The 18828-nt window shown below is 34.9% G+C and overlaps 2 protein-coding genes across 2 annotated transcripts in view; both read left to right on the top strand.

The window, feature by feature from the left end:
- LOC125072421 (allatostatin-A) overlaps positions 1 to 18828 on the top strand; it is an 81444-nt gene that overhangs the window by 45305 nt on the left and 17311 nt on the right. The window lies entirely within an intron of this gene.
- Positions 14371 to 18815, top strand: LOC125072420 (uncharacterized protein K02A2.6-like). Its single transcript, XM_047683049.1, has one exon. It carries the CDS (start codon positions 14540 to 14542, stop codon positions 18590 to 18592), a length of 4053 nt encoding a protein of 1350 aa, XP_047539005.1. The 5' UTR covers positions 14371 to 14539; the 3' UTR covers positions 18593 to 18815.

The raw sequence follows: 18828 nt of genomic DNA, 5'->3' as shown, positions 1-18828 counted from the left end.
TTTAAGATTTTTTTTTATTCACAGTTACAGAATTTCAGTGAATAGAAAGTTAATTTTTTTTTTTTGAATAATTGGTGAACTTACATAATAAATAAAACAATACAAGTGAAATAAAAATAGTCTCCTATTTTTGAAGTCAGTTAATAAATGATCAAGTGCCTTCAAATATATTTTGTATATTCAATAACATTCGTACAAACGAAACAATCAAAAGCCCCAAAATCCATCATCATTCTCATACGTCATGTGTCAAATTTAATGAATTAACCTTGAGTTAACCGAGATTGTGCTTTTTAAGATATTTGGGAATAATATCATTGTCGAAATAATTTTCGTTTGTCTTTTAACAAACATGATCAAAGCATATTTTTTTTTACTTCTGAAATTATTATTCAACCCTTCATGGTACAGCCTTTATGCAGTTGACAAGCTAATTTTTTTTTTAGTAACGGGTTGAAATATTAACTGAACGGATTGTATATTTAATCTGTTAAAAGGAAAAAGATTACAAATTTGCAAAAAAGCTTACTAGATTTTCTATATTTATTTCGTATCTATTAATAAATATTTTCTCTATGACTTTGTGCTTGTTACGAGAACTGGTTCTCTTTACTGAAAATTGGTACAACTATATTTTTAGTTACACAGATTATAGAATTAAAATAAATAACAAAAAAAAATGACTTCAAATGTTTTCTGAAAATTTAAACGGAACCAATAGCAAACGAAATAATTTTTCACATCGGTTTTTAAAAGACAGAATTTTTATACAAATATATTAATTCTTCTATAAGTTTGTATGTCACTGAAATCCTCCATAACGTCTGGACCGGTTTTTGTGATTTTTCCGTGAGATTTTGGATTGGTTTCCAGATGACGATCTAAATTCAGCAATTTTTTAATAAAAGAAATACAATAAATAAAACTCTTATAGCACGCGTTCAAAATCTGATCAGGCAAGCAGGATACATCACGCTTTATGGTACGTAGACATACATATTTCAACTTTCATGTATAGCTCTAACTTTTCCAATATACTGACTTTTGTCTGCGCTGCTTAGTTTCACAGACAAAATTCAGAAGTCTGTGTCGTGTGAACCTACGATTAGATTTAAAATGACATAACATGATGTCATTCATTTATGTCTTCAGAATTCTTTGAAGAGAATGTTTGTGCGCCGTAGTCCATGTTTGGTTAGGACCGCGAATACTTGGTTAGTTTAGGACGGCAGACTTTTTTTATTGCATAAAGATGAACATGTTTATTATTCATTTATTTAACCAAAAGTGCCAATAAAAATACCGTCTATGGGACCTAGACAAAGTTACATAGCGACTGTCGATTTTGTTCTTAGAAAAGATCATTTATGTAAATTATACTTGTTTTCGATTTATGACAACAATCGAAGTATTGGGTCGAATACGAATGAGTATTTAGTTCTTTGTCACTAAACCAATGATTATGTAGTCTGAAATTCAGAAAAGTACATAGAGTACCTAACAATCCACCCCCCCCTCGATCACGTGTTGGTAAGACCGCTAGCGTGTTAGGCATAAAAAGTAGCCTTGTCCTTCCTTAGAGTTCAAACTTGCTCCATACTAAATTTTTTCAAGTTTCGTAGTTTAGCGATAGACAGACAGAATTACTTTTGCATTTATAATATATATAGACTGTACAACTAGTTGTTTTATGAAGAACTCAACGATTCATGAGAAAAATAATATTTTACATACAAGTACAGTATTTGTATATATTAACGTGATTTTGGTGCCATTGTGATTTTCCATCTAGTATATTAGTACTCAGGGTTATGTAAAAAAAAACTTTCGAAACTTACCTCATATTATTTGCGCTAACAATTCCCAAAACATCACGTTGAATTTAAGTTTAATTAAATCTAGTCCAAAATGAGGGTAACTTTATCAAAATGACTTAATTTTAACAAATTGGCTAAAAGTTTAAAATTAAATGTTCAATTTTTGTTTGACGTGGCTAAAACGAGTTGGACCCTTGGGTCCAGACCTTTACTAGAGGTAAGGTTCCCTGGTCATTTTAAAATATTAAATTATTTAGTGACTAATTCTAAAGGTTCCCTTGCATTAAAAATGTCCCATTCCAAACGATCATCTAGATTGAGATGACACACTTTTCTTTGCTACCAAGGTTGGTGGCGCGTTGGCTATCTAGGGAATACCTAACATTTCTATGAGCGCCAATGTCTATGAGACCAATAGCCCAGGTGGTATTTATGTTATTATTATTTTTTATTTCGATTTAGAGGGTTCATGTCCGGGATGGATTTTAATAAGATCAATTTTGTTTATAATTCACACACAATTTAGCATTTTATAAACATTACATTTTATTCAATATTGGAACATGACGATTCAAGTGTTGAGTAATATTCTACCACATCCAACCAACCCACAATAGGGCGTGGTGTAATCCATCAAAACTTTTCCTAGAGTGAAAAGAAACTTTGACCTTGTAGGACTTTTACTAGCATGGTATCTTTTAATTTTTTCTACAAAAAATATTTTTTTAAAAACCAGCAATTACCTTTAACACCCCTGCAAACCGCCGGTATTGCAGACGTCCAGCGTCAGTGATAGACACTTTCCATCAGAATATTACTCGTACGCCACCTGTTACTTAAAAAAATATTGTTCACGTTGATTAATTTTGCGTCTTCTTATAACATACCAATAAACGTATACTTTGAAGCTTTTAAGCTTGTGGACTCGTATAATATTTTTAACAGTACAGTCAAGAAGTATTCCTAAAGCAAATTTGCGCGCATGTTATGGAGCGGTCGTAAGTTTTGTTTTTTAATGTTTTTTTTTAATGGCATTGGTTGGCGGACGAACATATGGGCCACCTGATGGTAAGTGATCACCACCGCCCATAGACAAAGGCGCTGTAAGAAATATTAACCATTCCTTACATCACCTATGCGCCACCAACCTTGGGAACTAAGATGTTATGTCCCTTGTGCCTGTGATTACACTGGCTCACTCACCCTTCTAACCGGAACACAACAATACAGTGTACTGTTATTTGGCGGTAGAATATCTGATGAGTGGGTGGTACCTGTGGTGGTGGTGGTAGGGGCTTGCACATATTATGTCACTCCGTGGAATTCATGCTTGCTTATTAAATAAAAAAACAATTTGGTTCAGCAGTTTAGCCGTTGTAGGATAACAGACAGACATACAATTTTTTTTTATTAATTTCTATTTATAGTTATGTGTGTTTATATTTAAAATTTGAGCAATATGTCCAAATCTCCAAATCATATATTTATTAATAATATATGTTTGTTACAACTATTGATGAACCCTGTTCTCGTAATTGTATCACTTATTGGGTTCGAATAGCAATAGCACTACTAGGATTAAGTTCGAAGACGTAAATATCTTATAATACCATACTTATTTGTGAAAGCCATTTAACTACAAACCATCTAATAGATCCAATATCGAGTCCACTCCAGTTCTTTATTCCAATCAGTCTTTTGTTAAAGCGTCTCGGGGGCAACGCAGACATCAGCCAATACACGACTCATTTTCAACCAAAATTTTCAACGCTATGACTGAGTTATTACTTTATTTTATCAATCAATCAAGTCAAAATATCAAGCGAAGAAAAAAAAATTGCGTTAAAGTTACATTGCCTTCCGCATCTGATCGGATTGGGGGAAACTTTTGGGGACGTATTATTTCTCCTTTAAGCTGCAATGATAGCCTCCGACTACCAGTAGGTTAATGAACATCTGTGCAGTTTTAAATTCCATATTATAATTTAAGATTTTTAGATGTTTATAATTATATTCATTAACATAATATATCTCTAAAAAAAACAGTAGTTTTGTGTGAAACCTTATAAAGCTATTGGGTTTTACAGAGCTCTAAAGCGTGAATTTCATGTTCTAGTATTCCTATCATGAGCTATTTTTGCAAAATAGGTAGGCGAATAGACTATTGGGCCACCCGATTGTAAGTGGTCACCACATACATTAGCATCGTAAGGAATTTTAATAATTTACATCGCCAATGCTCCACCAAAATCAGGAACTAAGATGTTAATTCCTGTAGCTACACTGGCTTAACACCCTTGAAACAAGACCACACATTAAATTATTGCTGTTTGGTGGTAGAATATATAATGAGTGAATGGTACCTACCCAGACTTGAAAAAAGCCCTACCACAAAGTAATTATGTATTATTATATCGTACAACAAATCTTCAAGTATATACACAATTGTCTACTGAAGTTATAGAAAGTCGATCTAATGTCTGCGTTCGACTCGAGTGCACTGCAAATGGACTTTATTGAACTTTATTGTTCATTCACAAAGAGTTTTATTGGCTGTCTAACTTTAATATCCCAAACTTTTTAGAATCGTTGTATTGTCATTTAATTTTAAAATAACAAAAAAACTTATGGTAAATATTCGCCGTGGTTGTCGCACCACTGATTTAATGCTTTATATTATAATTTAATTAATAATATAATTTAATTAATTTATAATTTAATTAATAATAATTAGTAAATATTTATATTTCATCTCGTGCTCAGCGGTGAAGGAAAACATCGCGACTAATCCTGCACGTTGTGAATGAGACTATGCCACGTGCATCCACCAACCCAATCGTGGTATAAGCTCTAAATCTACTCAAGAAGACGAGGTATTCGTGGGACATTTGCAGGCTTCATTTTTTTAGTTCTTCCTACATAAAACAATTAACAAAAAATCAATCAAAAAATGTAATGCTGCTTTAGCAGCATTACATTTCGCAACGCATACATTCCTACAACCAGCCTGTTAATTTCCCACTGCTGGGCTAAGGCCTCCTCTCCCTTTGAGGTTTGGAGCACATGTCACCACGCTGCTACACTGCGGAACATTTTTCTAACTATTAAAAAAAAACACAAACAAAAAAGAGAGTTAAAATAAACGAATTATTTCGTTGGATAAAACTTTCACATCACATTACAAAGTTGGTAACTGATTAATGCAAAGGTAATTGCGTTTTTATTCTCTCATAACATTAGTTTATGTGGAATTAGAAAACAGATACAGATCAGTCGCAGTTGTGAACCAAATTTTAAATTGAATCGAGCTGACCTGTAGTATGTCTACACTTCATGGCTCACAGGCTGCCTTATTGGTCTAGTAGCTTGATAGAAGGCCACAGATCTCGAGGTTCAAGGCTTCAAACCCCAAACCTTACCTCAACTTACCTACTCATAAAAAGTCATTGGGTTTCGTCGAAAAATTCTCCGTAACAGTCCGTATGGAAGTTAGAAGTGTGTACACTCTCGTGCTTTGAAAAGCACGTAAGACCAACCGGTCCTGTTCCTGAACTTTTTCTAGTAGTTTCAAATTATCGTCCCATCGGATAATAAGGGTGAGGGAATAGAGAGTGTATCTGTGTGTTTGCACACACACATGCGTTATAATATGTCCAGCGTAGTTGGCTGGTCTCGTCAAGACATCATAACTACATGTGAACCTCATGTTTATTTTGTTTACTAGGGATATGGTTTTTTTACTAAATTCGAGTTGGTGGTAGAGCTTTGTGCAAGCCCGTCTGGGTAGGTACCACCCACTCATCAGATATTCTACCGCCAAACAGCAGTACTAACAATAGTTTAAAAGATTACCTCCACATACAAACAAACAAACTTTCCCTCTTAATAACATTCATTAATAGTACAGGTATATTTCATTAGAGCGAATCTTTTTAATTGTTTCCGAGTAATTGCCAAAATAACGAACAAACACAAGAATTATACCTTCGAAAGTATTCAACTTCTAAATTGTTAATTGACAAATTCAATTAAAAGACGTAAGGACCTTTCAGACTGTTTGAAGTTTGTAAGTCAATCATTAATTGATTGGCTTAAGAACTTAACGTTTAAACAAAAATATTACTCGTAACAATCTAAGCCCATATTCGCTGTTAGTGTTTGGAATTAAAAAGAAGGTTTATTAACTACAATTGTTATAGCTCAAGAAAAACTTGAAGCGTTGAACCCACCGAACGGCGGGTGGAATTTTAACTATTTATAAGCAAGTGTATTAAGATTTTGCTATACTTATATTGTATTAGTGTGTCTGTTTATCTCGGCCAGATCACTGAATTTAATTTGCTATTAAGAAAGGACATAAGGTATTTTTTATACACAAAACCTGACGACGAATAACGTGAGTAAATCTGCACGCGTCTACTAGTATTGGATAATAATGTTGGCTACAATTTTGTCAACACTATTAATAAATGTATCGCCTACAACTATTAAAATAGTTTACTGTTTGTTGATTTAATAATATACGTACAACAAGTGGGTAGCACGCGAAAGCTTCGCGTTTTTACAAATTTCGAAACCTCTGACAGGTTTTTTTTTATTTAATTTCATTGTGAACTGACGACGTATGTTCGCACGTTTTATATTTATTTTTACTTTTTATATAAAGCCATAGCACCGCTCTCTACCCGGCCAGTAGCTCTCCAAAATTCTTTGTTAAATCGTAACAATTTAGTAAATCGCCAGTAAGAGACCATACCTGATCTTCTACGTGCAGCTATCGTCCCATAATCACTGGGACAAAAATCGGCTTACGCTATTAATATAAAAAATATCGTACTAATTTTTTTTCATCGTCCAAAACTTAACATCTCAGGGGTTGGTCGAAGATGTGAGATAAATTTGCATTTTAATGGAACGCTTAACTTGAACACTTTTGCCCCTAACTCTCTGGATACTGTGACGGCGAATGACAGCCTCTTAAAACGTACTCTTAAAGCAATAACAACGAGAACCCTTGACTAATATCGTGATGGGTGATTGACAACGCCGTCATTACGACTAATCTACTGACTATGTAGATTTTTATATGAAAATATTTTATGTGTTTTTGAATTAATTTTGAACTTAGGTTGAGTTCATTAACATATGGCTTATCTAAATGTTTTAAGTTAATTTTATGTATTGATAAATTTTATACTTATTTTTATTAAATACTTCTGCAGTTCTCAGATTGTTACATCAACCATCCGAGGGAATTAGTTAATTTAGAACTTATTAAGTTTTATCTTAAGTAAAACAAAATATTCATTACAATAATTACTAATATAAGAAAAAAAAAACCATTATTAGTCAAAGCATCAGATATATGTATTATAAATAAACTAACTAAAACTCAAAACTAAAGTACTGAGATCCGTAATAGTCCAGTGGTACGTGTGCTCCTTGACAGACGTTTGCGCTTTCAAACCAAAGAATCCAAGAGTTTATTTTATGTTTACACTTCATCTCGTTCATGTCGGTGAAGAAACACATCATGAGGAAGCCTACATGCGTCTAATATAAAATCTGCGTCAATAAATTTGTGTATCAACCAACCCGCATTGGAACAACGTAAAGTAATTTATTTAATTAGTAATTATTAACTAGAGGAGCTGTTACTTTACTATTCTTTCTTTTCTTTTAACTGCATTCATATTTTAAATTGTACCTAAATAAGGTTTTATTGTTTGAACAAAGGGTAATATTTAAATATAGAACCTCCCAAACAAATGAAATCGTCCGAGCAATAAAATCAACAGGACGGAATCTTTTAATGATCAGAAAATATTGATTGATATATTTTTAGTATAAAAACAAATGTTCAAACAGTACTGGCTGTTTGTAATATATAAATTTATAACGCGGATAGTGTTAAAACCTATACAAATTATGAATATCAGAAAAAAACGCTAATATTTTTATTTTATTTACTTGGTGGTAGGGCTTTGTGCAAGCCCGTCTGGGTAGGTACCACCCACTCATCAGATATTCTACGGGTGAGTGAGCCAGTGTAATCACAGGCACGAGGGACATAACATCTTAGTTCCCAAGGTTGGTGGCGCATAGGTGATGTAAGGAATGGTTAATATTTCTTTCAGCGCCTTTGTCTATGGGCGGTGGTGACCACTTACCATCAGGAGGCCCATATGCTCGTCCGCCAACCAATGCCATAAAAAATATATATATATATATATGCTTTATTTTAACTTTATGCGTGTTATGTTTAAGTAGTTTTTACGTAAACAACTTGCAACTCATTTTATAGGTAGCACATTGTCCAATCCACATTAAATTGTATAAAATGCATTTTTAATAAGTGGTTTGTCAATTATCAGTAATGTTTATTGATGATTTTTTCAATAGATTCTATTAATACGAGACTTTTGTGTAGTAGTTTTTGTCTGAGTAACTTGTAAATATTTGGCTCACAATCCCTTTCAATAATCTCGTGAAAACAGCTAATCCGGCATAAACGCTCTTCATTTCATTGAAAATATCGTATCGTGCTAGGATTGTATGAAAATATAAAAAAATTATCCACCAGCCCGCATTGAAGCAGCATGGTGAAAAAAGAATATCTTAGCCCAATAATAGTACATTCACAGTATGTTTCTTTGTATACAAATGAAGCAGCGAAGAGGATTAGTATAGTCTTTTATAAAAATAAAACCAACATTCATCTATATTAATATAAAAATACGAAAATAATTCTGTCTGTCTGTATGTTACGCTTTGCCAGCCAACAATAAAGGGAGCGAAGCCGGGGGCAACAACTAGTATTACATAATAAAAGAAAATTAAATCCAGTTGCCTATAAAACGGCGCAACTTTTTAATACTCATCATTTATTTTTAATTAATATCGAAGGGTATAAGGCACGTATCCTTACTCCGTGGAACAAGTAATTGTGAACGTGCCTTATCTAAGTCAGACGAAAAGATCGCTAACTATTTCGTAAACGCAATATTATTTGAAGAGTCCATCCGTACGAAGTAAATATAAATTAAACTTAATCTTTCAAAACTCTTAAATTAAATTAAAAAAATAAAAATAAATTAAAACGTGGATATAATTGTTTTGTTACAGTAATTGATATTAATATGAATGAAATCTTTTAGTTATTGGGGAATGACTAAATCAAAAATCAAAATAATTACAATTAACAAGACTAAATTTAATATAAAAGCATAAAAGGTCAGGTCATTTTGGGTTCGCTTATATACATATTTGTGCCTTTATTAATATCGAATCACACATCCTTCAAACCAGAACACAACCATACTGAGTATATCTGTTTGGCAGTATATGGCAATATATGGAATGATTAATATTTTTAAGGTGTTAATGCACATGTCAATTTTTATTGTTCTACCTAATAGATAAACACTTAAAGATTTTCCTGCAGCGATTGATGCTATTAATGACGATCTTGTTTCAATCTCTGAGTGGAGTAAGCGATACGGACTTAACATCAATCCAAGTAAATCGCAGGCAATCATAATTGGTAGTCCAGGCATGATCTCGAAGGTAGATTTATTCGTCGTTCAAGACTCAAGTGGCTTCCTATTCGTCTTCGCCGGAACCTGCATATTCTTTCCCTTCTGTACTGTGCGCTATTTAACTATAGTTTTATTAAGTATTTAAGCGAAAAATTTGATTTTCTTGGGGATCCTTCTTTATTAAGATCTACGCGGTACCTTACACTCAAAATTCCTGTTCACAAAACAAAATTTCTAAACAATTCGTTTACTGTACAGGCCATAAAGTTATGGAATGCCCTACCGATAGATTTAAAAAAAGCTCCATCAATTTCTGCTTTTAAAAAAGCCGTAAAAAACTATTACCTTAATAATAATTAGACGACTTTAATTAATTTCCTTTATATAACATTTTTAGTGTATAATAGAGATATATATTATATATATATGTATATATGTAGTATTTATAAGTATTAGTGTGTAAAGTTTATGACTGCACCGCCTACGACGTTGATTTTAAAAATTCTCTCTCAGATTGGGTTGTCTGGAAGAGATGGCTAATTAGCCATAAGTAAAATTTTACTAATTTTGTATTACTTTTATTTGTGTGTGTTTCATTTTGTTTGTGGTGTACAATAAAGTATATTTCAATAAAGGTCATAAAGATCGGTCAAATTTAAGGCAGCTTATATCATACTTACGTTTAAGCGTATTGGGTCTGAGCATAAGCCTACAGCATAACACTCCTTGATATACGCACACCCTTTCAATAATATCCGATGTTTTTTAATTGTTTGTTTTATTACTGGCAATGTATGGTGAGCCTCTGACAAGGAATACATAAGGAAATAATATATAAATAAATGATTTCGATTGCGTTGAAATTTTGGTGACTACGCGAAGACTTTTTGTGTTTGTCGGGACGATTAGCTAGTAAAAGATAAAAATATGTTAATAAATTTATAAGGCACGATCAAAGATTATTATTATTTATTATCGCAACAACATCTAAAATTGGACGTGCCTTTATTTTTTTAGTATAATAACCTTTCTTATTTTTGAAAATAGATTTTCTATTCTTTATTTGAAATCAAATTAAATAAACACCAATATAACTGGCAATGAACGTCGCATTAAACAATGTATATAATTTATTATTTCCTACTCTCTCTTTTGTATAGCGATTTTTTTTTGTTTCAAGAGACGCCATTGTTGTTATTCACTTAGGTCGTTGAACTTTCTCGGGCAAGCGTAACATGTTTAAAAAGGGATTATCCCTTCATATAATTTGACCATCAATAACAATAACTAATATTCCTTATAATTGGACGCATCAATCACAAAGATGACAGCGTCGAATTAAAAAAAGGTTTTTGACATCTAATATTAACGTCACTTAAGTTACTTTTGACGTTTGCTCGTCCGAATTTAAATATGTAAACTATGTCCAAAAAAATATATCGCTGTTACACATAAACACTGTTTTTCGATATGTTATTGTGCCGTTACATTCAGCATTTATCAAAGGTTTTTGTCTTAGTATTATCATATAAAAGCCGAGATGGCCCAGTGGTTAGAACGTGTGCATCTTAACCGATGATTTCGGGTTCAAATCCAGGCAGGCACCACTGAATTTTTATGTGCTTAATTTGTGTTTATAATTCATCTCGTGCTCGGCGGTGATGAAAAACATCGTGAGGAAACCTGCATGTGTCTAATTTCAACGAAATTCTGCCACATGTGTATTTCGCCAACCCGCATTGGAGTAGCGTGGTGGAATATGATCCAAACTTTCTCCTCAAAGGGAGAGGAGGCCTTTAGCCTAGGGAAAATTTACAGGCTGCTAATGCTAATTATCATATATTCTAATATCATAAATGCGAAAGTAACTCTGTCTGTCGGTCTGTTGCTCTTTTACAACTTACATACTAAAGTGAATTTTTTAACTTTGTTATGAAGCAAGATTGAACTTACACACTTAGACATAAGATTTTTTTATGCCTACTACCATACAACTATAAATAATATAAATCAACGTATAATGTAAACCACAGCGTCCGTCGTCCGGGCCTTCTATTATGACATACAATAACAACACTGTGTATGCATATAAAGCCATTAGTAGGAAACCGTTTGTGCAAAATACGCACAAGTACTTTCGAATAGATTCTTTTCTACAGCCAAGAATCAGTCTGTTCATTCTGATAAGATAAATAACAAAAAGTTATTATCCTGATTTATTGAACTTGTATTTAATTTATGAGTCTATTAAAAAGATACAAATTCTTATATTTAATTAAAGTTTCACGAGTTGTGCCCCTCCAAATATGGGAGACTACACGTACGACATTGAGCTATGTATGTTACTTTTGTCATTTCTTTTTTATCTTCTTATTTTTACTCATGTAGTGTGATCCAAATAAAGACTTTATCTATCTATCTATCTGTTATTATTATTGAGATATTTAAACACAATTACAAAAAAATAATACTACAACAATAAATGAACAAATCAAATTTATTCAAATAAAAACAAATGTATGTTATTGGGATGAGCTTATTGATTTACCATTTTTGTTAGTTTAAAAGATGCAACGTTCAATATCAAAATCATTTTTATTGTTAGAGTGTATTTTGTTGTCTACGGAGTTATACAATAGCAGTATTATGTTCTAAATTTGATTTAAACTGCGGAATAGTAAATAAGTCATACATGTACACACGGGGCATGCGAGACACATTAACTTGAAGCTTTTGAAGCAACCGCCAGAACTATATAAACAATTATCATAATTAATACATTACTATGTAATTTAAGGGTTAAAACTCATTAAAGTAATTCATTGTAATTGAAAGTTTAAAAGTGTTTGACAACAAGACACCAACACTATGATACTGTTAGATATAGTCCATTTGTGTGTGTGTGTGTGTGTGTTGTCAATTACTACGCCCTTATAGTCAGATGGGACGGAAGTTGACTTGTAACTCCAAGTTTCCCACTCCGCAAAGTCAATAAATCCTTCCGGGGGCACAGTATTCATTTCAATAATAAAATTCCGCAGATATTTTTAAATTAGCCGTCAACATTATATATATGGTAAACAAGCGTGGTGCTAATACTTGTTGACTTTCAGGCAGGTGATATTATATAAATTTTATTATATTTAAGTAGCATAATTTTGTATTACAAATGTCGAACAACAGTAAGTTTCTTGTCAATTAAACTCGGTAGAATCTAAATTTCGAATTAGTGGTAACTTTACGTTTTTTTTTTGTAAAAGTGTATTTGTTATGGGTGTTATTACCCGGGATACAAACCCGTCTTTTTACATAGTTAACAACCTATATTAAGTAAAGCTACCACCGGTTTGGAATGTAGATTCTACCGAGAAGCACCGGCAAGAAGCTCAGTAGTTACTCTTTTTCAACATCTAAAAATACAGTCATGTTAGTTAAATACAATTATATATGTATGTTATGTCTCCTGCCTGGAAGTCAACAAGCATTAACTCCACGCTTTTTTTTCATCTACATAATCTTGTATCGAACAATATGCCTTCTTTACCAATTTATTTTTTACAAATGATTTGAATTTATGAAACGGACAAGTTAGATATCTGAAAACTTATTTGGGCACTAAACTGAAACGATAGTTGAGTAGATATAATACTTCCATGACAGATAGTTGTTATCGAAAATATTGTATTAATAAAAATGACAAATCATTAAATACGACGGAGGAATAATACGATTGTGCGGTAACAACGTCTCATTATTTTCGAGGATAGACAGACAGACGTTAGATTACTCTCTTGTTAATAATATTAATGATATATTGACAAATTGAAGACGTCAATTTACATTTAGTTTCGTAATACGTAATAAACACTACTACTTATATGAAATGAAAAAAAAATACGCGTATATTATTTAAATTGATTTGCAATAAAATTATTATGATTATTATGATAAAAGTAATTTCTTCTTATTTCACGACTACTATTAATAACGCTTGCTCGTAAATTTAAATATTCACAATTTAAATTCGTGACGAAATTTTAAAACAAGATATGTTTCGAAGTTGACTATCACGAGATACTTGGACATTTAAATGGCGGCTTAACGAGCAACGTGTCGTTTTGATGTCACCCTGAGCGCGCGCATCATATAAATTCACTCCCATAGTATTTTTATAACGCGATAATAATAGGATAATCTAAAAATAATATCTACCATGCTAGTTAGATACAAGAGCCGAAATGGCCCAGTGGTTAGAACGCGTGCATCTTAACCGATGATTTCGGGTTCAAACCCAGGCAGGCACCACTGAATTTTCATGTGCTTAATTTGAGTTTATAATTCATCTCGTGCTCGGCGGTGAAGAAAAACATCGTGAGGAAACCTGCATGTGTCTAATTTCAACGAAATTCTGCCACATGTGTTTTCCGCCAACCCGCATTGGAGCAGCGTGATGGAATATGCTTCAAACCTTCTCCTCAAAGGGAGAGGAGGCCTATAGCCCAGCAGTGGGAAAATTTACAGGCTGCTAATGCTAAAAAAAAAAAGTTAGATACATACATCATATGTACAGCCTATTTCCAATGAAAGTAGAAAAAAAGATAAACATACCTTAGATTTACGTATTTCATGCGATTTGCTAATAACTCAGGTATATTGTGCACTATTAAGTATTTATGATTAATATATATTTATTTATAATACAACACTATTGCACTTAAACATTTATTTCCACTTTAATTTTACTTCCAAATTTCCGATAACAGTTTCGTCGACGTTCAAACCGCCTTTTTTCGCGAATCCATAGTAAATATCATAGATTAATCAAGCTCTCGAATTTGCCGCCTTATTAGGGTTTTTACCTTTTATGGTTGGAACAGAGAGGAGATTTTCTCACGAAGTAAATTATAAACACATATTAAGTATCCATAAAGACTTAGTTTTAATTGCCAGTTATTATAAATAAACATAACATTACATACATTACTGTTATATATGTAGTTAAGTAAAGCGTTTACGTGTGTGCGTGTGGCTGCGTCCCCGCCGGTGCAACGCCTCGATTAAAACAGTGTGTAACTAGCCTCGTGGTTTAACTGACGCAACCCTACTCCTTAACATATATAACAGTGGCGACGATCGGAAACACGCGTAGATAATTTAAAATTATACATATTATTATACCCGAAAATGTCGACAGGAGTATCGTTTGGGATATTGTCATCATTCGATCATAGTTCGCAAGAGTGGAATAGCTACAAATCGCGTTTAAATCAATGGTTCATCGCAAACGATATTACAAATGAAACGGACAAATCAAAGGTCAAACGAAGGGCGATTTTACTCAGCGCGCTAAGCGAATCTACGTTTAAACTGGCTAGTGACCTGGCGTTGCCTAGAAAGGCCGAAGACGTGGACTACGAGGAAATACTGAGATTACTCGATAATCACTTCACACCTAAACGTATCGGGTTCTCAGAAAAATCTATATTTTATTCGGCAATGCAGCAGTCAGGCGAGAGTCACACTCAATGGGCAGCCAGAATTAGAGGCTTGGCAGCACACTGTGGTTTTAAGAACTTGGAAGAGGCCCTACTAGATAGGTTCATCATGGGCATGATACCCGGACACGAACGAGATAAGTTATTTGCCCAAGATCAGCGGGAAATGACTTTGGCAAAGGCAGTGGATTTGGCGGAAAGCGTGCGTTGTGCACGTTTGGCCGCCATGTCGGCGGTGGCGATGCCAGGTGGCAGCGGGGCCGTCGTGACTGCAGCAGGCCAAGATGGCGTGTTCGCAATCTCCAAAAAAGAAAAGTGCAGTGTATGTGGTTTTACAAACCATAAATCAGTTCAGTGTCGTTTCAAAAACTATAAGTGTAAAAAGTGTAGTAAAAAGGGGCATTTAGGAAGAATGTGTACGGTCGATAAAGTAAAATATGTTGAGGAAGGTAACATGGGTGACGAAGACGATGGTGAGTCTTTCTATAATATTAGGTGTGACTCAGGCAAGCCTATGACTGAAAAAGTGTACATCGGTGACCTATTTTTAGAATTTGAAATAGATAGTGGCTCGGCAGTTAGTGTAATTTCGGAGAGCACATACAAAAAATATTTTCCTAAAGTGCCGTTGTTAGCGACCAATAAAAAACTATTAGGTTATACTGGTACTAAGCTTGAAACTTGCGGAGTCGTACGTTTACCGGTTGCATACTCTGGGAGTGTGCACGACCTTGACGTGTTTGTTGTGCGGAGTGGTGGCCCGCCCCTCTTGGGACGAGATTTTATCCATAATTTTAAATTAGAACTCGCACCAGCGATAAATACGTTGTATATAAATGACTCATCGGGAAATAGTCCGGTTCTGCAGGGATTAATTAAAAAATTTCCTAAAACGTTTTCCGGTCAGTTAGGTGCATTTAATAAATATACAGTTGAGTTACGGTTAAAACCGGATTCAAAGCCAATATTTCATAAAGCTAGACCGGTGCCTTACGCTTTAAGGCTGAAAATCGATAAAGAGCTAGATCATTTAGTGAACTTAGGCGTATTAAAGCCTGTGGAGCATTCGGAATACGCGTCCCCAATCGTCCCGGTTTTAAAAAAAGACGGGAAGCTCCGCTTATGCGCTGATTATTCAGTTACAATTAATAAACAGTTAATTATTGACCAATATCCCTTACCGACTATTAAAGACCTGTTCGCTAAACTTAATGGGGGTGTTCAGTTTAGTAAAATAGATTTATCGATGGCGTACAATCAATTCATTTTAAATGAACCATCACAAGCCCTCACATGCATAAATACACATCGCGGATTGTTTAAATATACTAGGCTAGTGTTCGGTCTGTCGTCAGCGCCAGCTATTTTCCAACGTGCGATGGAATGTTTATTAGCAGGGCTAGAAGGCGTAGTATTCTTACTTGACGACGTTTTATGTACCGGACGAGATGCGGAACAGCATAAACAACGTTTAACAGCTGTATTACAACGCCTAGAAGACGCAGGGTTAACTATACAAGCTTCAAAATGCGAATTTTTTAAGCACGAGCTATGCTACTTAGGTCACATCATCGATAAGAATGGCGTGCGTAAATCTCCAGATAAGGTCAAGGCCATTCTTGAGGTCTCCAAACCAGAAAATGTCACACAATTACAATCTTTTTTAGGTCTAACAAACTATTACCGGAACTTTATACCAGAAGCGGCGTCAATTTTATACCCATTATATAACTTACTACATAAAAATGTAAAATGGGAATGGACGTCAATACACGAAGACGCTTTTAATAAAATAAAAAAACTTATGGCTACCGATAAATACTTAGCGCACTTTGACCCACATGCGACTTTAATATTAACCGTCGATGCGTCACCAGTGGGATTAGGCGCCGTGTTATCACAGATCGGGCAAGACGGGATTGAGAGACCCGTATCATATGCGTCTCGGACTCTCAATGCAGCTGAGAAAAAATACGCGCAGATACAGAAAGAAGCAACCGCGATTATATTTGGTGTTCGCCGATTCCACCAATACCTGTACGGTAGATCGATTCCCTTTATTTTACGAACGGACCATAAACCGCTTTTGACTATATTCGGGCCTTACCGAGGCATTCCCGAAGTGTCCGCAAACAGACTTCAAAGATACGCTATATTTCTGTCAGCATACAATTATCGTATCGAATACGTTAAGAGTAGTGATAACAGTGCAGATTTTTTATCGCGAGCAGTACTCGATACGGGCAATACGACGGGCGTCGGGAGGCGGGGTACTCGGGAAGCGGTTCACCGTGTGCGGACGCTTACAGATGAAAGCGAGGATGACCACGCGACATACGTGCATTTTGTGCTCGACGGAAGCCTGCCGGTGACGTCATACGATTTGCAGCGCGAAACCGATAACGATGCTATTCTAAACAAAGTAAAGTTTTACATTTTTAAAGGTTGGCCAAGAAAAGTTAGGGATTTACAATTAAAACCGTATTATAATGTTAGATTACAATTATCTTTTGAAAAAGGAATTTTATTGCGAGGTCACAAGGTTGTCATACCGACCTCCTTAAGAGATACCATATGTAAGGAATTACATAGCTCACATTTCGGCGTAGTTAAAATGAAAGCTGAGGCACGTAAAAGGTTTTGGTTCCCCGGCATAGACGGGGTAATGGAAAGGCTAGCGGCGGCATGCTCGGTGTGTGCGGCCTTACGGCCTCGGCCGCCGCACGCGCCGCTCGCACCGTGGCCTTACCCGCCTCATCCCTTCTATCGTGTTCACCTAGATTTTTTGGGTCCGTTCAATAATCAAATGTTCTTGATAATAGTAGATGCGTACAGTAAGTGGGTGGAGTGCTATACGATGATGAATTTTTACGGAACTAAAGCTGTTGTATCGAAACTGTATGATTTTATGGCCCGGGTAGGGATACCTCATACTTTAGTAACTGACAACGGCACTTCATTCACTTCACAAGATTTTAAAGATTTCTGTTTATCGAACGGTATTAAACACGTGTTTTCACCTCCGTACCACCCGGTAAGCAACGGCCAAGCCGAAAGTTTTGTTAAAATAATAAAAAAAGGGTTACAAGCTATAATGTTGACTAATAAAAATAAAAAAAATGTAAGTGATCAGATTTTAAAATTTTTATTTGATTATAGAAATTCTAAAAATAGTACCACTGGCAAATCGCCGGCGGAATTGTTGTACGGCAAGCCATTACGCTCGAGGTTAGATCTCATAAACCCTATTGATGTAAGTCCGTCTTCTTCACCCTTAGACCTAACTCAAACTATAGAAAGGCAACAGTGCTTGCAGGGTAAAAGCTACAAAGGGAAGCAAAGAAAAGAATTTAAAAGGAATGAATTAGTGTGGACTACAAAAAACTCAGAAAATAAAAAATTTTGCTGGATTAAGGGCCTCATTAGAGAAAAAATCGGAAGCGTAATGTTTAAGGTTTTCATACCAGAATTAAACCGCGAAGTAACTCGACACGTGGACCAGATAAGGGCACGCACGTCTACAACGGGACCGGATCACCAACCAGCTTGGAATCCCGATGTCGTTCCCGATATACAGTCAATGGTTCCTGCATCTGCGTCTTCAACTCCTTCGCAGGATCCCGGGAGGGAGAAAGCAGAGGATGAGAGCGCCAGTGACGAATTCGATTCTACCTTTGCAACACCTCCACCCGCCCCAGTGTCCACTCGTAGACGGGAACTGACCCCGATAAGTATCGAGTGACTCAGTGACATGCAATTATGAGCATCAAAAACTATTAAATTAAACACTTTGCGTAATCCTAGAACATTCTTAGTTTTATATTAGCTTTAGTTATGTAATTGATACTGTTCTTTACTATAGGTGGAGGGATTGTTATATATGTAGTTAAGTAAAGCGTTTACGTGTGTGCGTGTGGCTGCGTCCCCGCCGGTGCAACGCCTCGATTAAAACAGTGTGTAACTAGCCTCGTGGTTTAA

Source organism: Vanessa atalanta, chromosome 21 (assembly GCF_905147765.1).
Source record: "Vanessa atalanta chromosome 21, ilVanAtal1.2, whole genome shotgun sequence".
In the NCBI taxonomy this organism is placed as follows: domain Eukaryota; kingdom Metazoa; phylum Arthropoda; class Insecta; order Lepidoptera; family Nymphalidae; genus Vanessa; species Vanessa atalanta.
This window is presented reverse-complemented; position numbering and strand designations above follow the sequence as displayed.

Excerpts from the sequence above, each read along its gene's own strand:
- LOC125072420 (XM_047683049.1), top strand. The coding sequence starts at position 14,540 with ATGTCGACAGGAGTATCGTTTGGGATATTGTCATCATTCGATCATAGT.